A 22,394-nucleotide genomic window follows, 5' to 3' on the forward strand; every position below is an offset into this window, starting at 1 on the left:
TAGGGTGACATAAGAGGTCATGAACCATTTTTCCGTCGTTTAGTAGGAGGAAAGCTGTTATTTAGTGCGGGGAGTTCTCTTACACTTTTTGGTAGTATGTCCCACATCTTCAGAATGTCTTGTAGACCTATCTTGCTTCTTATTCGTTGTCACCTGGATCACCTCTATTTACAACTATTCTACAACCCTGAGGCCACTACAGCAATTCCTTAGTGGGGAAAATATTTGACTATTCTTAGTTGTTCTACTGGTGGCTCCTTTTTCTTCTCTTCTTCCTTGTTTTCAGCTGCTTTTACAGGCAGCCAAGTCCTTCTTTGCAATGAAGAGTCTGGACATCTGCAGAAGTTTTTTGGAAGCAATGAAGTGGAGCCAGCACTATATGACCGGACACCTCTCCATGGACCACCAGCAAGGGTTCCACATTTTGACAATGGTTGGTCTAGTGGGTTGAGCATGGGCCAAGGAATCAGGCATTATATAATTACCAAGTATTCATTCTAATTAATACAATAATAAATTATGTAACATCTAAAATGTGTTACGTATTAGTGGCCAAGCCCTTTTGAATTCTGATGCACGGGAATTGTCTGTTGCTCCACCTGATCACTTTTTGTGTTGGAGTAATGGTAGGTGCTTGGTTAAAATCTTAAAATAAATTAATACATAGTGGAAATAAGAATCCCGAAATATCTTCCATCGTGTGACAAATTAAATAATCTCTTCTGACTGTTTGAATGACAGATGTGGCTCAGCTTCTCAAGAAAACTTTCATATGTTGCAGGTCCTCAGCTCAATTGGGTAGTAACTTAGGACCTCTGGATCTATCCATTTACAGAAGAGAAAATTTTCAGTTAAGCAACCACAAATTCTCCTAGTGGCTGTCTGAAGACACTTAAGTGACTAATCTATTCAGCTTGCTGTGGACATGTCAGTTTAACAGAAAATATCACAATTGGCACTAGTTGGCTTGCTTGATGACACCAGCAGAGAGGGCAAGGACTGAATGGGCCATGGTGAGCGAACTCCCCTCTCATGCCCATGCCAGGTCAGGTTGAGAAATGCTAGGGGTGTGCCGTGAATACCTGAAGGATTTCAGTCTCCGGAGCTGGCATCTCACCAGTACAAATTCATGAACATCAGAAAATTTGGGGGGGTGGAGGAGGAGATAAGAATCTGCTTCCCATCCCAATATCTTGGCTGATAAAAGGTTATTTTTTTCTGATCTTCTAGTCTTTGGCAAAGGTGCATATGAAAGTTGTGGCAGTCTAGCTCCTGCCACAGGTGTACATATATGTTTTGTTTGAAAAGTTTCACTCCATCAGTAAGCTCATTCACACTTGGGTTCTTTTTATTGCAGTTCACCTTGAATTTGTATTGAAAAAAACTGTGTTTAGACATTGGTGTTGCCTTCATCTTTAAGATGGACGGTGGGATTTAAGTATGTTTATTATCCCTGGGGTGGGGTTAAGTATGTTTATTATCCCAGGGAATCCTCTAGGATTTTCTTTTAGGAGTCTTCCATGTCTCTGCCAAGAAGATTTGTATATTGCACCCACCAGAGCACGCACACTTCCAGAGGTGAAGCTCTTAAGAAGTTGATTTGGAGATCTAAGGCAATGACTACAGATTTTGACATGATTATGATTGTAGGATTCATGCGTGCCTTAGTTCTGTGCTGTTGGACACTTATGCACGTCCCCATATCACCCATTCCGTCTCTCACATACTGCATGAGTTCTGTACCAATGCTAGGGTCTCTCTGTGACTGTGTGTACCCTATAAGGTTATGATGTTGCTTTGTGAAGGTTGAGAGCAGAGTTGAAAACTGTGTGAAACTTTAATCCCCTAAATTATCATAGTTACTTCTTCATTGGCACTCAAGCCAAACATTTACATGGACCATGGATTGAACTATTTTGATGGCTCAAGGCTGAGGTATGTTGACAGAATGGGGTAGAGGAGGCTTGCAGTGCTGCTGCTCATGGACTTTTTCTGTGGATAAAGGACTTTCAGACGTGTCAGTTTCGTTCCATTCATCACTAAAGAAATTGAGAAGGGAATAAAAAAAGTTAAGAATTCCAGCTGTTAAAATTGATATTCTTTTACACAGAGATCATGTCTTGGGTCTCCACCAAATTGTACTGAACTATGATGCATTTGTCATTGGGAATGGGTTTGTGACTGATCTAATGTGGTGGCATTTCAGAAAAAGGATTATTCTTGCGGATCTTTTCGCAGACAATGTAAATAGCGTTACTTTATGAAAATTAGCCAAGTAAGAGTTTAGTCTTAGTTAATAATTACCTTATTTTTAAAGTACTGTGGCTGTTGCATTATTGTAAAACTGATCCTTGAGGAACTGGTGCTGATGTGAAACAGAACCCTTTTTGACGTTCATTATTTCTGGCATGAATGATAAAGGAAGTCGTGAAGTGCTGTGATACAAAGGCAGTTGTACTTCACAGTGTTAGCAGTAAGCTTTACGGAGTCCATACTATGAACATTTTGCGTTACCACAAATGTGACTTTCTAACTACGTGTTCTGTGAGTAAGATCTAATGCCTGTCATGTTCACCAGCAGAAAACTGTAGATATTGAGCTCATTATTGCTGTTGCTGGGATGCTAGAGTGATGATATAGCAAGGCCATTAGAGTTTGAGAGAGACAGAAAATTTATGTACTGGGGCTTGCCTAATTTAAGGAATTTGCATGTTGTTCATACATGAAATTCAGATTTTTCCTCATACTTCGTGGATACTGATAGTTTAAGTGCACCTTTTTTTTGTAACTTCAAATGCATGGACACACTGGGTATGTCTACAGGGGGATAAAAGCTCTGTGGCTGCAGCTGGCTTAGGGTCAGCTGACCTGAGCTCGCGGGGCTTGGGCTGTGGGGCTAAAAATTGCTGAGTAGAGGCTTGGGCTGGAGCTCAAGCACTGGGACCCTCCACCCTCGCAGGGTCCCAGTGCTTAGGCTCCATCCCAAGCCTGAACATCTACACCAGAGGTGGGCAAACTACGGCCGCGGGACCGTCCTGCCCGGCGCTTGAGCTCCTAGCCAGGGAGGCTAGTCCCCGGCCCCTCCCTTGCTGTCCCCCCTCCCCCGGAGCTACACTGCTGCGTGGCATGGCTGCCAGTCCTGCCGCTCTCAGCGGCATGGTGAGGAGGTGGGGAGCAGGAGGGTTGGATAAGGGGCAGGGGGTCCCTGGGGGCAGTCGGGACAGGGAGCAGGGGGCGGTTGGATGGGGTGGAGGTTTGGGGGATGGTGGTAGTCGGGAACAGGGAAGGGGTTGGATGGGGTGCAGGTTCTGGGGACGGGGAACAAGGTGGGTTGGATAGGTGTGGGAGTCCCAGGGCACCTGTCAGTGGGTGGGGGTGTGGATAGGAGTCGGGGTAGTCAGGGAGCAGGGGGGTTTGGATAGGCATGGGAGTCCCAGGGGGCTGGGGTGTGGATAGGGGTCAGGGCAGTCAGGGAGCAGGGAGGGTTGGATAGGGGGTGGGATCCCGGGGGGGGGCAGTTGGGGATGGGGAGCCCCGGGAGCGGGCGGTCAGGGGACAAGGAGCAGGGGGGTTGGATGAGGCAGGGTTCTGACGGGGGGGCTGTCAGGGCAGGAAGTGGGAGGGGCAGATAGGGGGCAGGGGCGAGGCTGTTTGGGGAGGCACAGCCTTCCCTACCCGGTCCTCCATACAGTTTCAGAACCCCAATGTAGTCCTTGGGACAAAAAATTTGCCCACCCCGGTCTACACAGTGATTTTTCAGCCTCGGAGCCTGAGCCTGAGTCCGAGTCCACTGACCAAGGCTGGGTCTACACTAACCGCCTGAATCGGCGGGTAGAAATCGACCTCTCGGGGATCGATTTGTCACGTCCCGTTGGGACGCGACAATCGATCCCCGAATCGACACTCTTACTCCACCAGCGGAGGTGGAAGTAAGTGCCGTCGACGGGAAGCTGCAGAGGTCCATTTTTGCCGCCATCCCTACAGCGGGGTAAGTCGGCTGCGATACGTCGAATTCAGCTACGCTATTCGCGTAGCTGAATTTTGCGTATCTTAAATCGACTCCCCCCACCCCCCCCCGTGAAGATATAGCCTCAGGCCCGCTGCTGTTTTTTTTTTTTTTTTTTTTTTTTATCCCTGTGTAGACATACTTACTGGCATTGCTCTTGAGCCAGGTTGGGGATGGCAGGAACCATTTGAAAGTGGAACTGAGGAGCCTGTGAGGAAAAAGCCTAAAAACTTGCAGAGGGTGAACTGTGGACGTACCTATATCTTTGGGGCTTCTTCCAAAGTGCACTGCGTAGAGCTGAGTGCACAGGGAGTAAACCAAGGTTTTCCAGGACACCCTCAGAAGGGCTCACCTGGGATACTGGGCCTTCACAGTCTCCTGACATTGTTCAGTGATCTCTTAACTTGACTCTGGATTTCCCCTCTTTCCCCTCCACTATTTGCTGTATTGCCCTTGGTGGTTGTTACTCCTTCCTTCCATCCCCTCTCCTAACATTATCACCCCTCAACTGACCAACCTCACTGCCCCGTTACACTGCTCACCCTCCTTTCATCCTCCCGTTTCTCCTTCTCTGACCCTCAGTTCTCCTTCTCTCTCCACTCGCTCTTCCTTTTCCCCACTTGAACCCCAAATGTTCCAGGCAAAATCCCCTAAAACAAGGGCTTTTTTATCAATACAGTTAAAATATGTAAGCAAATGTGACACACAAGGCATGGAATTCACCTGCTATGGGCCTGCACCTGCCTTGATTGCTTTGCTTGTACATTGTATCTTTATCTTGTATCTTTTTGTCATTTTAGCTTGTAAGCGTTCTAGGACAGGGCTGTCTTACTACAGTTGAACCTTGCTTTTATAAACACCAATCTTGTTTATAGGAACCATTTTCCCGATGAGGAAAAAAAAACCGTATAATGGAAGTGATGATGACGAAGAACAAACCAAAACTTTTTTACGTTCCTATGCCTTCAGTGAATTGGAAATTGAAGTGTTTTGAAAGACAAGTAGAAAGCGAGGCAGTGCACTATATTGCAATTATGTACCATACCTACGGTAATTTTGAGATGTTCAGCTTTATGATCTTTTTGATTTTATGAACTCAATCCCCAATTAGTTAATAAAATAGGGGTTTTACTCTCTACATTTGTATAGTGCTTCACATGTTGGGCCCCAGATCCTGGTTGGTGCCTTTGGGCTCTCTCATAATATAAACAGTAAATGTAAGTAGTTGCTGATTGTATGAAGTTTGGGTCCCTAAAATGATCACTGCCTTCAAACTAAAGTGAAATTGAGGAAAAAAAACAGTCGTTTTGTTAAATGCTTTGTTTAAAATTGTCAGTGTAAATTCAGAGTCAAATCTGCTTCAGTGTGACAAAAATTAGATTTTACTGCTTTTTACTCCTGTGAGCCCTGCAAAAATCATCAGAGTAGGAGAACAGGGGATTCTGTTTCTCCGTGTGCACCCTCAGAAGAACTGATGTTCCACTCAGTAAATCTGTGCAAATCTACTGATAGTTGTAGGGGTGCACAGGTGTAACGGGATGGGGTGGGGGGAAATAATATGGTCTATAAGACCTTTGTTGATGTTTGTAAAGAAAAGAACACTTCTTCACTCTGAGTCCTGGCTGAATTTACAAAAACAAACTGAGTACATCCGATTTGGGAAACACTAACACATAAACGCTAATACATTTTTAAGGCCAGTAGGGACTTTTTAAAACTGGTAGGTTGATCCAGTGGTTTGGGAAGGTGAAATACTCCAAACAACTGTGCAGTTCCAGTTCCTTTCTTTCTCAGGGCTTTTTTTTAACTAAAAAGCAAAGATGCAAAATAAAGCAACTGTCTCACTGAACCTCAGGCATTTCTCTTAGCCCTTGTTTCCAGTTGTCACAGTCATTACAGCCCTTCTTCCATGGGATCATGCTGTTCCGGTTCCTGTTCTCTGTAAATATTTCCCTTTCATGCCTTCCGCCTGACAGAAGCAGAGAGCCCTTTCCCTGACCCTGCTTGCCTAAAAGACAGGAAGCATAATATGCAACTTCCTGTAGGGATTCATGATTAGGAGGAAACATTTGACCTTCAGGTACAGCTTCAAGTTTTAAGGGCCCAAGGGACATAACAGACACACTTGGTTGTGCATATGCTTCCCAACCCCGTTACAGGACTGTTGAGATCTGCATAACACAGGATGTAGAATTTCACCCAGTGATTCCTGCATCAAGTCCATAACTTTTGATTGGCTAGAATATATCTTTTAAAAAGTCACACATCTAGGAACAAAGAATGCTGGCCATATTTATCGGATGGAGGACTCTAGCCTGGGAAAAGGCGGCGGGGTTCATGCTGGATAACCAGCTGAACACCATTTCCTAGTGCAATGCTGTAGCCAAAAGGGCTGTGATCCTTAGCTCCATAAACGGGACTCTTGAGTAGGAGTAAAGAGGTTATTTTACTTCTGTATTTGGTACTGGTGCCCCCGCTGCTGGAATACTGTGTCCAGGTCTTTACACAATTCAAGAAGCATGCTGATAAATCTGAGAGGATTTGGAGAAGAGCCACAAAAATGATTAAAGGGTTAGGAAACATATCTTATAGTGGAAGACTCAAGGAACTCAATCCATTTAGGTTATCAAAGAAAAGGTTAAATGGTGACTTGATCACAGTCTATAAATATCTTCATGAGGAACAGAAATCTGATAAGAAGACTCTTCAACCTAGCAAAGAAGGGTAGAACACAATCCAATGACTGGAAGTTGAAGCTAGACAAATTCAGACTGGAAGTAAGGTGTAAATTTTTTAACTGAGAGTAATTAACCATTGGACAATTTACCAAGGGTCATGGTGGATACTCCATCACTGGATATCCTTAAATCTAGATTGGATGCTTTTTCTAAAAGATGTGCTCTGGTTTCATCAGGAATTAAGTCAGTGAAATCTTATGACCTGTATTAATGTAGGAGGTCAGACTAGGTGATCACAGTGGTCCCTTCTGGCCTTATCTATTAATAAGTTTTTCCAGTGGTCACTTAACCTCATTGTTACAAAATTGTGCCTTAGGAATTTGAAGTTGTCTAGTTTCAGCTTCCAGCCATTGGATCTTGTTCTGTCTTTGTCTGCTATCAAATTGTCTCCCTGTGTAGGTATATGTGGACCAAAGATCAGGTCACCTTTTAACCTTCTCTTGTATAAATTGAATAGCAAAGCGGTAGTGGGCTCCTAGAAGAATAAATAGAAGCCTTGACCATCCTATCAGGAAGGAAACTCCTTACCACAGAGCATAAATCTGACCATCCTTTCTTTTTCATGATTACTGGCTAGGAGAGTGCTCTGATGCATTGACTGTACTTTGAAATAGAAACACTGCCAACTTGACTTTCTTAATATTGACTACTTTAAAAAAATCCAGTATCTGATAGAGAACCGTTAAGACAGTATGTACTGATTTTCTTTTTCCATTCCTTACCTTTTCTTTTTATAAGGGTTTCTGTGCTCCACAGTACATGTTTTTGTTGGCATCCCATGAAACCCTTTTCCACTTGGTTCTCAAAAACTCAGTTAGACTCCAGAATTCGTCACTCGGATACCTTTATTTGGCATACCGCAACCCTATGGTCAAGGTACATCACAAATCTAAAAAGAACAGGAGTATTTGTGGCACCTTAGAGACTAACAAATTTATTAGAGCATAAGCTTTCGTGGGCTACAGCCCACTTCTTCAGATGCATATAGAATGAAACATATATTGAGGAGATATATATACACACACATACAGAGAGCATGAACAGGTGGGAGTTGTCTTACCAACCCTGAGAGGCCAATTAAGTAAGAGGAAAAAAAACTTTTGAAGTGATAATCAAGCTAGCCCAGTACAGACAGTTTGATAAGAAGTGTGAGAATACTTACAAGGGGAGATAGATTCAATGTTTGTAATGGCTCAGCCATCCCCAGTCCTTATTCAATCCTAAGTTGATTGTATCTAGTTTGCATATCAATTCCAGCTCAGCAGTCTCTTGTTGGAGTCTGTTTTTGAAGTTTTTCTGTTGTAAAATAGCCACCTGCAGATCTGTCGTTGAATGACCAGACACGTTAAAGTGTTCTCCCACTGGTTTTTGAATATTATGATTCCTGATGTCAGATTTGTGTCCATTAATTCTTTTGTGTAGAGACTGTCCGGTTTGGCCAATGTAAATGGCAGAGGGGCATTGCTGGCACATGATGGCATATATCACATTGGTAGATGTGGAGGTGAACGAGCCCCTGATGGTATGGCTGATGTGATTAGGTCCTATGATGATGTCACTTGAATAGATATGTGGACAGAGTTGGCATCGGGATTTGTTACAAGTATAGGTTCCTGGGTCAGTGTTTTTGTTCAGTGATGTGTGGTTGCTGGTGAGTATTTGCTTTAGGTTGGGGGGTTGTCTGTAAGCGAGGACAGGTCTGTCTCCCAAGATCTGTGAGAGTGAGGGATCATCTTTCAGGATAGGTTGTAGATCTCTGATGATGCGCTGGAGAGGTTTTAGTTGGGGGCTGAAGGTGACAGCTAGTGGTGTTCTGTTATTTTCTTTGTTGGGCCTGTCTTGTAGGAGGTGACTTCTGGGTACTCGTCTGGCTCTGTCAATCTGTTTTTTCACTTCAGCAGGTGGGTATTGTAATTTTAAGAATGCTTGATAGAGATCTTGTAGGTGCTTGTCTCTGTCTGAGGGATTGGAGCAAATGCGGTTATATCTTAGAGCTTGGCTGTAGACAATGGAACATGTGGTGTGTCCTGAATGGAAGCTGGAGGCATGTAGGTAAGTGTAGCGGTCAGTAGGTTTCCGGTATAGGGTGGTATTTATGTGACCATCGCTTATTAGCCCAGTAGTGTCCAGGAAATGGACTGCTTGTGTGGATTGATCTAGGCTGAGGTTGATGGTGGGATGGAAATTATTGAAATCATGGTGGAATTCCTCAAGGGCTTCTTTTCCATGGGTCCAGACGATGAAGATGTCATCAATGTAGCGCAAGTAGAGTAGGGGCATTAGGGGACGAGAGCTAAGGAAGCGTTGTTCTAAGTCAGCCATAAAAATGTTGGCATACTGTGGGGCCATGCGGGTACCCATAGCAGTGCCTCTGACTTGAAGGTGTATATTGTGCCCAAATGTGAAATAGTTGTGGGTGAGGACAAAGTCGCAAAGTTCAGGCACCAGGTTAGCTGTGACACTATCGGGGATACTGTTCCTGATAGCTTGTAGTCCATCTTTGTGTGGAATATTGGTGTAGAGGGCTTCTACGTCCATAGTGGCCAGGATGGTGTTTTTTGGAAGATCACCGATGGATTGTAGTTTCCTCAGGAAGTCAGTGGTGTCTCGAAGATAGCTGGGAGTGCTGGTAGCTTAGGTCCTGAGGAGAGAGTCCACATAACCAGACAAGCCTGATGTTAGGGTGCCAATGCCTGAGGTGATGGGGTGTCCAGGATTTCCAGGTTTATGGATCTTGAGAAGCAAATATAATACCCCTGGTCGGGGTTCTAGGTATGTACCTGTACAGATTTGTTCCTGTGCTTTGTCAGGGAGTTTTTTTAGCAGATGGTGTAGTTTCTTTAGGTAATCCTCAGTGGGATCAGAGGATAATGGCCTGTAGAATGTGGTGTTAGAGAGCTGTCTAGCAGCCTCTTGGTCATATTCCAATTTATTCATGATGATGACAGCACCTCCTTTGTCAGCCTTTTTGATTATGATGTTAGAGTTGTTTCTGAGGCTGTAGATGGCATTGTGTTCAGCATGGCTGAGGTTATGGGGCAAGTAAAGCTTATGCTCTAATAAATTTGTTAGTCTCTAAGGTGCCACAAGTACTCCTGTTCTTTTTGCAGATACAGACTAACACGGCTGCTACTCTGAAACCTGTCACAAATCTAAAGTTACACAGTGAAACTTTTCCTTATATACATGTTTACTAACATCTGCATTCCTGACTATACATTGCATCATGTGCTTCATGACTTGCTTATTTATGTCTCAGGAACCAATCCCTGTACAGCATGCTCTATCCATGTGCTGTTCATGTATAAAACTGATCTCTACATTCCAGGTTTATTTTGTCCATTATCCCTAGTACCAAGGTGTTTCTGCTTATCTTAGCTGTAAGTGTTGCAGTTAACTCATGGGTACAGAACTTTCAGTGAGAAGTGTAATTCTTCAAGTTAATGGTGTCCTTTAGCAACACCTTCCCTACAGTAAAAGGGGTATATAAGTCTAGGATGACTTTAAACAATGTTCACTCGGGTCAGTTTCCATTCTTCCGGTAGATGTGTTTGGTTTCCATTACATTATAATCTTTTGTAGTTCTTAGTGTGACTCTGTCAACTTATTTTCTGTTTCTTAATCACTTCTGATGTGTCTGGCGTAATATCTATGCATCAATCTTTCTTATATTAATTTATTCTCTCATGATTATCTGAGGTTTTGTTGTTTTTCTGTGTATTTTGAAACTTAGTAATCTTCTGTCTGTGTTTGCAGGGTTGAAAAGACATTTCCCTCTACTCTTTATTTATGGCAGCTCACAATAGATTGGAGGCATGACAGACACTTCCATCTGCTGTAGAATTTACCATACCAGATTAGACCAGTGTTCCATCAAGTCACTGTTAAGCCTTTGGCAGTAGCTTATACCTGATCTTTTTAAGGAAGACAAAGAAAAGCACAATACACCACATCAGCCTATAACACGATGCTTGGGATTTGATTACCTCTCTCTTGGCACATATAACTACAAATGTTATTGGCTGTAAAATTACCTAACCCTTGACGCGCTGATGCTACCGTCCGTCAACCAGTGCTGTACTTTTCCAATGCAGCAGTTCTAGGAAGTAGTTGATGAATCAAAGATAACTATTAGCTTAAAAGGGAGACAGTGAGGTTGATTGAGGGGAGATCTCAGCTGCCTTGTAAGTGCCTGTAAAAATGTCCATTTCCCTTTATAACTTTACAAGTTTTGTGACGCTCTTTAATTAAATGTTAAGTTCAAAGTGAAATAGATTTATCCTTTTGCAAACAGGAGTGATGCTAAAATATCCTATTGTTCTCTTACTTTGTTATTTCTCACCTTAATGGGAGGAGAAAAACCTCTTCTCTCTCTAGCGTTCTTATTTCCCTTGCATCTGCATGTTTCAGGGAATAACGAGCAAGATTTTTTACCAAAATCATTTGCAGTAGAATGCTGAGTGGCATATACTTCTGCCTTCTGTTTCTCCTTGCAAATTAACAAATAAAAACTGCAGTATCAATGAATGATTCTTGTTTTCAAATGGCCTGCTCAGTATGAGCGTTGTTTTTTCTTTTTTTTAAATCTTCATAGAATAGATACTTATATATATATACAAGAGACATTGTAGCCAGATGCGTGGCTGATAAGCATAATTCTATTGTAGAAATAGAAAGCTGCTAAACATAGAGCACAGGCACTGACCAGTATTAGTACTTTCCTTCCATGTATGTTGTTGTCACTACGTTTCTTTCCTCCTGGACATAAAACATGTCCAGTCCTAGAGAGGTTTGTTGGGAAAAGTATGATTTTAGTCCTTCCAGTTGTTTATGAATTGGCAATGGCTGGCATTTGTAGCGTAAGATTCCGGACAGTGAAGACTGACAATGACCAGGAAAATTCAGCTAGTCCTTTTCCAGAAGAATGGTGATACTGTTCTGGGAGTGATCTTGGAAATTAGGGGAGGAGAAGCTAACCAGATGATTTGAAAGGTGTGTTGATATTCAATATTCTGATGTAAGCATTGCCAGTTATGAATCCTGAAACCATCTCCCTGGTTTTAATCCCTTGGATTGCCCTCTTTGATACTATAATATCCATTTTATTTTTATTTCACTGTTTTAACTCAGCCACTCTTTTATTTACAGCATACAAGGAGTTAAGCAAGACAGTTTCATTAGCTATCATGCTGCATTGGAATCATAACAGTATTTTTGTAACCTCTGTAGTTAGGGGTCTTCTGGTGTTCATTATATTCAGCAGTTCATAACTTTGCTATGAATTTGCTTCAAGAGAAAAAAATAATTATTTCTGATTCCCTTCTCCTCCTCTCTTTATATTTTTACACAATACTGAAGGTGGCTTATTCCTTAATATGCATATATACCCTCTGATATGGGACCATTAGTTATTTGTAAACAAGGACACGGTTTTTTTCTTTTTAATTCTTACAAATCAGAATACACTTCACAGTGGGTTTTTAAAAGACAACCTTTTCCTAATGTCTGACAGTTTTTATCCAAGTATCAATAGTAATATTACTTTTTATTTTTATCCTGTGCCCCAAGCCACTGAATTAAGTTTTGCAGTAACTTACTGAATATTATTTTCTTGTTGGAGGGTTTTTGTAACACCATATGTCAGTTAGTCTGTGTTATGCATCTAGTCCCATAAAGAAAAAGAGTTGAAATGAGGCTCCCCTGGGCAATGTCAGACGTAAATGAAGCTCCACTCAACTCCACTGCCTCTTGGAGCTCAACCGTACTCCTTGGGAACAGGAAACGAGTGGATTATACAGAGCTTTATCTAAACTAAGATTTTGTAGAATTCGGAGAAACATGCACCTCAATTATCTGAATAGAAGTATTAGCTGAGTATGTCAGACTGGCTGTTGTGGTGTAACTCAGCTCACCTTTTTATTTCCCATCTTGACTTTCCCTTCTTATATAGGCCCCGCTTCTCACTGCTGCTAGCACAAAAGGGCTTGATCAGTTCAGGGGATATCTTCCTCTTCCCAACAAGTATTGTTTGAAAGAAGCCTTGTGAGCCCGGGCATATTCCACTTTTTTTAATATTAAAAAATGAGTAAAACTTGTATTGTAGATGTATATAACTATGTATATTCACATTGTGACAGTGTTGGGTCCATTCTGATTGCCAGGCTATAGTGTGTTTCTCTTTTCCTGGTTCTAGTTGAAGAGGAACTTGTAAAAAGTTGACACCTGGAAATCGTTGGACTGTTTTGAACAGTTTGTGACTGATTTGTGATTGTAACAAGGAGCTTGTTTTTGATCACAGGTACTCAGAAAGAAGCCTCACAAAGTGTGTTGGGATCACCATAGAGACCAGGCCTGATTACTGCTTGAAGCGGCACCTGAGTGACATGTTGTCATACGGCTGCACAAGGTTGGAGATTGGAGTGCAAAGTGTCTATGAGGACGTGGCCAGAGATACCAACAGGTGAGAAGAATATTTCAGAGTAAAGCTCAATGTGACTGCTTATTGTTTGTCTTGTGGAGTACTTTATAAGACGCCTGGAAACAAATACTTCAGAGTGCCAGCCTAATTCTGTACAATTTTATACTGATGTTCCTGTTCCATAAGTATTTTATAGTGCTGGGTACTGTCTTTATAGCTCTACAAGCTTGTAAAGTAAGTAGGATGTGCCCAAACAAACATCAGAGTCCTTGTCCTGAGAAACTTACAATCCAAAGACTTCAGTAGGTACATGGTACATGAAAATCTGTACAAAATAATCAGAAGAAGTACCATATGTGCAGGAAGCATGGCATTAGGTCATGGTGGTCATTCCTGAAGGATTTTAAAGAAGAGACAGGGCACTTGGCACACACAGAGTGTGAGGCAGGTCAGGTACGTGTTTATAATTGACACTCATCGCACTCTATTTTATAGCCAGAAATTAAACCCGTTGATTTCTTGAATCAGGATCATTCTGCATATACAGTACTTTCAGAGGCCGGGAAGTGTACAAGTAAGAACTTCTTGACAGCTTCTTTGTGGCCCTGGACCAGTGATGACAAAATCACTGCCAAAGCACCTAGAATGTTATAGTTCATATTCTCGTAACCTGCTGGGGGAGAAATATGTGTCATACTGTTGCAGAACTGGGGATCCTGTTAACTTCAGAATACTTGTGTATTCGGAGATTTATATAAAGCTTATCGCACACACCAGTTATTTACCTAAGATTTTTAATAAACCAATAGCATAAGTAATTACAAAGAAATGGGAATATGGAAATTGGCTTAAAAAAACGGCCTTTTACCAAACTTAGAGGTGACAATTGTGCAGTAATTGAAAATCTCAGACATTTTCTTCTGGAGACTTGACATTTGAGTCTGAAGCCAGTATCCCCCCCAAAGATTAGTCTTATTGTGGCTGATGCATGAAGGTACAGAATCTCATTGCTGCATGAGTACCAGATTCAATGCCTGACCAGATGAGCAAAGCTGTAATGTTCAAGAATAACTTTAGCCTATCAAGCAAACCAAGCAGTCAAGTAAACTAAAGAACTAACCCTTATATAGCACTTTTCAATCTTAGATGTCAAAGAGCTTTACAAAGGTAAATAGCAACGTACTGTACTAAAAAAATAGTAGCCACGTCACGCGATTCTTAGCTCAGGTACATTCATTCATGCTGATTTCTGCCACAGTCTTCAAGCTTATCAAGCCCACTTATCCCTGTTTTTCTACAGACCCTTTCACAGCTGTTGTGCCTATTCAGAGATGGATCTTTCAAAGTCAGTATCCCTGTTATCCACCTCTGTGATCTCTTTTTAGTTCCCATCCAGTTTTGTCCATCAGATGAAATGATTTTTTGCAGCATCTCTAAATTGCATGTCACTGCTGTTTTGAAAGTTTGCCAGTGAAACTGCAAATGGAGTTTCTGTTGCTGGCCCTGAAGAAGAGGAAGGTAGTAGGTAGCTATCTCTTTTATACAGAAGGAATCCTTTTTAAGATTAGATTTGTAAAGGTTTTGGCACTTTTGAAGATGCTTGCAATATGCCTAAAAGTTTGTGCTGTATTGTAGTCTGCTCATGCAGACATCCCCCTCCCACAACTTCTGTGTTTTAGAATATCCCTTCAGCTCTCTAAAACAATGAATTGAAGTCTGTTTTTTGAGCTGATTGATGGTCACGCTAGTCTCTCCTAAGGTGGCTCTGATTTACTTTCATTCTTCATTTAGAATGTAGGGCTGGATTTTTGTTTTAGATGTTCATATTTTGCTTGTGGCTAAATGTCAGATTACAACCAATTAGGCTAAATGTTTGGAAATTACTTTTCCATTATGTAGTGTGAGTCATTAGTGGGCTGTTTGAGTGTTTCCAATTGCCGCAAGGCAGAAGAATATTCAAATATAAGTCCAGGCATCAAGTAGTTGAGTTACTGATGCAGCTCAGATCCCTCCTCTAATAAGGAAATAATTTTTATTTATGAAATGTCTCTCCATTGCCTCCCCCCAACCTACTCAAAGTGCCAGATAATTTCACCATAGAACAGATTTATAAAAACATCACAATATTTTACTAATAAAGTAAAACCACAGTCATAAAACCAGACACACACACATAAATGAGGGGAAATCTTACGTGGTGGAGGGAAAAGAAAAGGCCCTGAACATAAGGGGAACAGTTCTTTGGTGATGGGGGTGCATTTATTTAGGTGGTGGTTGAAAGTGAGGGTGGGGGCTAAGATGGATATCTAGATGGAGTGAGTTCCACACCGGAAGGATTACAATTCATGAAGGTGTGTAGGTTTTTTAATTAGTTTTTCTTCTTTCCAGGGGACACACTGTGAAGGCTGTGTGTGAGTCATTTCACTTAGCCAAGGATGCAGGGTTTAAAGTGGTGGCGCACATGATGCCTGATTTGCCGAACATGGGGCTTGAAAGAGATATTGACCAATTTGTTGTAAGTATGGCTTAAAATAACCTTGCTTTTGTTTTGCTTTAGTGGATCTAACACTTCTTCTGTTTCGTGGCTTTGCTAGTGGTTATTTTACAGGCCAGACTTTCTTCTTAAGGATGTGTACCTTAAAATTCAGGTGAAGAGGAAGGATGAGGCAGGTTTGTTGAACTACTTCATCCAGAAAATGTTCTCCCTTCCTTGTGAAAGACTGAATCACTAAGGTCTCTGTGGAAGGTGAAACACAATGTTGTCTTTCTGATATTAATTAAGGCTTTTACTTTTTTGCAAGGTGGTTTTCTTTCTTTGGATTTAAAATTGTATATTTATCGTAGGCAAAAGCATCTTGTCTAGGAAGCTGTTACACAATAGTATGTCTGTACAGAGCATATAGGGTTTCTTCTTGGCCCCAGTGCTATTCAGTATCTTCATCAAAGATTTGAAAGAAAATATAAAATCATTGCTGGTGAAGTTAGCAGATGACACAGAAATTGGCAGAGTAGTAAATAACGATGGAAACAGCAATCTGAATCACATGGAAAACTGGGTTTACTTGAACAACTTATGTTTTAATACAGCCACGTACAGCCAAATGCAAAGTCATACATCTAGGCACAAAGAATATTAGGTCACACTTATAGGAAGGGGTGAACTGGATTTTTGGAACTCAGAATAATGACTCTGTCGTCATTGTGCATAACCAACTGAGCATGAGCTCCCAGTGTGGTGTCCTGACTAAGAGAACAAATATATTGGGTCTATAAAAGCAGAACATTGAACAAAAGTATGGAAGAGCTACTATCACTATTCCTGGAATACTGTGTCCAATATCATATGGATGCACTTTTGGCTAGATGTGTTTGCTTGTAACTTTCCAAGCAGAACCACATTTTATTTTCTACCTATATTTCTGACCTGAATCTTCCAATCAATTATTTGATTTTAAGGCAAGAAGGAACCATTATGCTCATCTCTGCTGACCTTCTGCATAAAAAACTATAGAATTTCACCCAATGATTCCTGTATCAGACCCATATATTGTGGTTGAGCTAGAACCTCTCTTTTAGAAAGAGACATCCATTCTTGATTTAAAGAATTCAAGTGATGAAGAATCTATCACATACCAAGGTAAGTTGCTCCAATGGTTAATTACTTTTTCTGTTTAAAACCTGCACATCTTTTAAGCCTGAATTTATTTATTTTACTGGCTCTTATTATGCCTGTCTGCTAAATTAAAAAGCCCTCTGCTAGCAGAATTCTCCTCCCATGCAGGTACTTATAGACTGATCAAATCACCTCAATCTTCTCTTGGATAAACGGAATTGACTGATTTTCTTTAGTCTCCCACTGGAAGGCAGGTTTTTCCAGATGTCAAAATCATTCTCGTAGCTCTTTTCTGAACTCTTTCCAATTCATCAACATCCTTTCTCAGACCGTATTCTGAAAGCATCTGAGCAGGGCAAGATTGCCTCTGATAAGGCCAGAAAAAAAGGATGTTGCAGTAATAGAGATTCAAGATGATGGTGTGGACGAGGGTTTGACCTGTGCGGATGGATAGGAAAGGCTGTATCTTAGGAAAGACTGATATTATGTACAAAGAATCTGCAAGCCTGATTAGACATAGCCTGGATATGAGGAGCTAGAGAGAGGTCTGAGTTGAAGATGTTACCCAGGTTATGGGACTGAATGACTGGCAAGATGGTGCTGTTGTGCACAATGATCAAAAAAGGAGTGGTGGAGGAGAGCTCTGTTTTAGCCATATTGAGCTTGATCTGATGGCTAGATATCTACGAGGAGTTGTTAGAGATGCCAAGATATTTCAGGTTGGACAGAAGGAGACAGGTCTGGAATAATGAGGTAGATCTGAGTCATCAGCATAAAGATGGTAATTGAATTTTGGTCTGCATGTGAGATTACCTGGAGAGGAGGTAGAGAGGAAGAGGAGATGGGGACTGAGGACAGAAACTTACGGAACCTTATATAAAATTGGAAGGGAAGAGGATGATCCTCTGAAGGACATGCTGAAGGAGCATGAGAGGAAAAGGAGAACCAGGAGAGGACAAAGTCACGGAAGCCTAGGGAGGACAAGATTTCAAGAAGTGGAACGTGGTCAGTGGTGTCATAGGGAGCCAACAGGTCAGGGAGAATGAGGATGGAGTACTGGTTCTGAGCTTTGGCTAGGAAGAGGTCAGTAGAGATTTTGGCATGAGCTATTTCAGTGGAGTGCAAGGGGCTCATTCCATGTTATAAAGGTCCTGAAATAGAATTGGAGAGAGTTACTCCAGACAGCGATTGTAGTCAGTGTGTTCAATGAGCTTAGAGGTTAAAGGGAGAAAGGAAATGTGGCTGTAGTTGGAATGGGAAGTGGGATCAAAGGGTGTTTGTTTAAAGATGGGAGAAACTAAAGCATGCTTGTATTGGAATGGTTTAAAGAGAAGAGTAGGGGAGAGGATGAAACTGGGTGCATAGGAGATCAGGGGATGGGATGGAGTCAGTGGGGCAAGTGGTGGAGGGGTTAGAGGAGTAGAGCAGCTGAGAAGTTTCTGACGGGGGAGGAGGAGGAGAGTTGTAGAAGGGGAAGGGAGGGTGCATCAAAGGGAGCAGGAAGATCAAGTTGTGCTTTGTCAATTTTCTCTTGGAAGAAATTGGCAAGATCCCGTGCTGAGAGAGCAGTGGAGGTGGGAAGGATTTGTGGAGTGAATCAAAGGTGGCTGGGATTGTGGGCATGGGATTCAACTAAGCTGAAGGAGGACAGTTATTTAGATAAGAAGATGGCAGAACTGGAGGAGGAGAGAACAAATTTTATAGTGGAGGAAATCAGCCTGGTCACAGGATTTCCACCAGAGACACTACGCAGCATGAGAGCAGGGACAAAAGAAGCAGGTGTTATGGGTGAGCGAGTCTTGGAGGTTGGTAAGATGGACCTTGCAATGGGAAAGGGGGCAGAAGAGTTAAAGGTGGAGGAAAGCGAAGCATGGAGAGAATCAACAACTATATCAATGAAAGAAGGGGAGTGATGGCAGTGAGGAGAGGGCTGAGAGCGAATGACAAGTCTAGAAGGCTGATTGACTGAAAGTCCTGGAAAGGTTGAGTAACAGGGTGTTTGGGAAAGGGATAGCGAACCACCTAAAAAGGATCCCTGATTCATTTTCTAGTAAGGTGCTCAGATGCCGCAGTGATATGTACTATAAATATCTAGAAAGATGAAAATCCCCTTGCAGTTTCAGTTGGATACAGCATTCCTCACTTTCTGCTTTAAAAAGCTGCTGTGCTATATAAATGCTATTCCATATTAGTAAATATTTTGACATTTATATTACACTGAAGTAATGAGATTGAATGTGAAAAACTTAGAACAAAGCATTCTGATTAATCTGTTAATGTCTGTTATTGATCTGCTTGGTAATGTTGCTAAGAGTTATTAATTTTGCCACTTTGCACATGGTTTAAAGGCTATAGCATCACAAAAATTGTCGTCAAAGCCCTTTATAAAATATCCTTAACTTTGCAGGATAAAATCACATCTGTCCCACTATACTTCTTATGATCTCCTTAAAAAGAGAGATATTTCTGGTTTTTGGTAGTTCTAAATAAATCTGGAGAAAATAATTCCATTCACTCGCATAATAAATTTCTAGCTGTGGACTTAATCCCATCTTTCCTCGTATGATGGTGCCACCATTGCCTGTAAAATATTATGGACTCAGGCATGTGTCCGTTGGCCTGTACACACGCCATAGCTCTACTTGTGTTCTGATTTGAGGGCATAAAGGGTGACACAGGCCGACGTCTCGCTAGTTTCTTCTCCCAGGGCTGTTTTAATCCCTTCAGGGCAGGACCACCCTGCTGTACTCCCTCTTAGGTTGGGGAACTCGCATGGGTGACTGTACAGCACATGGCATCTGGACCCTGCAGGAGTCCAGAATGCACATCAGTTTACTAGAACTCAGGATAGTCAGTCAAGCCTGCAATGTCTTCCTCCCACTCAGCGGATCCAGACATGTCCCAGTAATGTCAAATAACATGACAATTGTATTTTGTATAAAGAAGCAGGATTGAATGAGACTTTTACATCTTTGCATGGAGGCAGTCACTCTCTGGAATTGGTGCATCATAACCCTATCAGCAGCATACTCACCAGTGCCGCAGAACTCCCCTAGCAGGCAGCCTAAGCAGACATTTTTCCACAACCCACGAATGAGAGATTCATAATTAAGCTCTCAACAACATCTTTGCCCAATAAGGAGAGCTGACCTTGGACCTTTTTGCTTCTCAGGCAAACAAGCAACTTTCCCAGTACTGCTCCAGAGCAGCCCTGGACAAGGGCTCACTGCGTGATGCCCTTCTAATGTCATGGAAGGATCACTTCTAGCCACATGCTCTATGGCCATCTGTCTTTGAAGATGACCTTTCTAATAGCTATAGTATCAGCCAGAAGAGACAGTGAGCTGGAGGCACTCATGGCAGACCCACCATATGCTGTCTTCCACTGCAAATAAAGCTGCAGGACAACAGTATTACATTCAGCTAATACGTCTCTGTCCTTGCACTCGCCACCTGTTTGACTGCTTGTTAATCTCCCATGTGTGGAATACACGTAGGGACCATCAGTCGAAGAAGACATGGAGGTTACTAATCTGTAACTGGAGGCTCTTTGAGGGGTGTGGTCCCTGTCTATATTCCACTACCTGCCCTCTGTCCCGTCTGTGGTAGATTGTTTGGTCTGCGGTCAGAATAGAGACTGGAGAGGTGTTGGCCCTCACCACCCTTCAGTTCGGAGCACAAGGATAGCTACGGTGCATATGTGGGCCAGCAGACACATCCTGTGAAAAATTCCAGATTCAGGCACATGGCCCTCATGCGTGAACACACGTGGAAGATAGGCAGGGACCACACAGTTAGAAAAACCTCCTGTTAAAGCTAAGTAACCTCTATTTCCCAGTGACTGAAAGAGGAATAATGAACATGCCTTCAGGGAGATAACTAAGCACCTGGCGCTTGTCACCAATGGGTGACAGATATGAGTTGACTGTGTGTCCTTGTTGCCAAGAAGGTTAATGGCATTTTGGGCTGTATAAGTAGGAGCATTGCCAGCAGATCGAGGGACGTGATCATTCCCCTCTATTCGACATTGGTGAGGCCTCATCTGGAGTACTTCATCCAGTTTTTGGCCCCACACTGCAAAAAGGAGGTGGAAAAATTGGAAGAAGTCCAGCAGAGGGCAACAAAAATGATTAGGGTCCTGGAGCACATGAGGATGGATCTAGACTGTTCTCAGTGGTGACAGATGACAGAACAAGGAGTAATGGTCTCAAGTTGCAGTGGGGGAGGTTTAGGTTGGATATTAGGAAAAAAAATGTCACTAGGAGGGTGGTGAAGCACTGGAATGGGTTACCTAGGGAGGTGGTGGAATCTCCTTAGAGGTTTTTAAGGTCAGACTTGATAAAGCCCTGGCTGGGATGATTTAGTTGCGGATTGGTCCTGCTTTGAGCAAGGGGTTGGACTAGATGACCTCCTGAGGTCCCTTCCAACCCTGATATTCTATGATTAAGTATAGTAACTTCTCCTAGGAAAGTAATGACTTACTGGTAGTCCCAGTGGTGAATTAAGGATAGTGGACGCTTCTGCAATTTGAGCTGGTAATTATATTTGTAAGTATAATACTCAACTATCCCTACTATTCCATCAGTGTTTACTGCTTTTGAAGTGTTCCCCATCATTCTCAGCAAGTAGTCTGGAGGCCTTTATATTATGAACACCTGTGTGTTATTGTTTTTAAAAGTATTTCTTGATATTCCCGTTTTCTTGTGAGACAAACTTTTTTCCTTAAGAATTTCTGAATATTTTCTATTTTAACTTTAATGCATTGACTAAACTGGGAAGGCTCTGGCTTTTTGCCTTTTTTTCCACTATGGCAAACTGTAATATCCTTAATGTTTTTTTGACACAAATGATAAGCAATATTTATTTTTCCTTAATTTCTCTTTCTCATTTTCTATCCAGGTTCTTATACTGGTGCCTGTCACCACAGTATGGGATCACTTTTGTTGTTGTTTTCCCCCCACCGCATAATGTGAATAATTTTAAGGGTGATCCTGTTTTCCTCTCATCACATCCATGTCATCATGCCAGGAATTCCAGGAGATTTACACACTCTGGTTGTTCTTGTTGGCAAGTGTAAATGTAATGGCTAAGACCAACAATCCCCAGAGCCTACCCTAGCAGTCGGACTGATACAATAATTAGAATACTAGCTGAAATAAATCAAGAAGTCAGCAGGAATAAATGGGCTTCTTACCAGAGCAGACACCTCATTCTGTGGAATGTGATTAAACACTCAGCTTCTTCTTTGTAGCACAAGAGAGATGAGTTGATGGGAGGGGTAAATGAATGGGGGAATCATGAATCACACTTGCCAGGAACTATACTGAACAGAACTTAAGGTTTAAGCAAAAGATTTAGGAGTCTGAAGAATTAGGAATTGTATTCTGGGAATTTCTCCTTCTGCTGTTTGTGAGCTGCTGTTTTGTGAGCTGCTGAGTAGAAACTGACTGTAATTTAGCAGACTGTATCCATATTAATGACTAATTGTAGTTCAGCTAGTATAATTTTATGGAACTAAACAAAATGCAGCCATTGTAAGTATGTTCTCAGGCTGTTAATATGTCGTTGCCTGATGTACGTTACAGAGGTGTGCAAGTTAAACTTCCTTTCCTAATGGAA

The 22,394-nt window shown here is 42.0% G+C and overlaps 1 protein-coding gene across 1 annotated transcript in view; it reads left to right on the plus strand.

Moving 5' to 3' along the window:
• The window catches only part of ELP3 (elongator acetyltransferase complex subunit 3), a 114,471-nt gene that overhangs the window by 32,964 nt on the left and 59,113 nt on the right, over positions 1–22,394 (plus strand). Inside the window, exons 7-8 of the mRNA XM_034766751.1 lie at positions 13,043–13,204; positions 15,551–15,677. Coding sequence (XP_034622642.1) covers positions 13,043–13,204; positions 15,551–15,677 — 289 coding nt within the window. The remainder of the gene's footprint in view (positions 1–13,042; positions 13,205–15,550; positions 15,678–22,394) is intronic.

Source organism: Trachemys scripta, chromosome 3 (genome assembly GCF_013100865.1).
Source record: "Trachemys scripta elegans isolate TJP31775 chromosome 3, CAS_Tse_1.0, whole genome shotgun sequence".
In the NCBI taxonomy this organism is placed as follows: Eukaryota; Metazoa; Chordata; order Testudines; family Emydidae; genus Trachemys; species Trachemys scripta.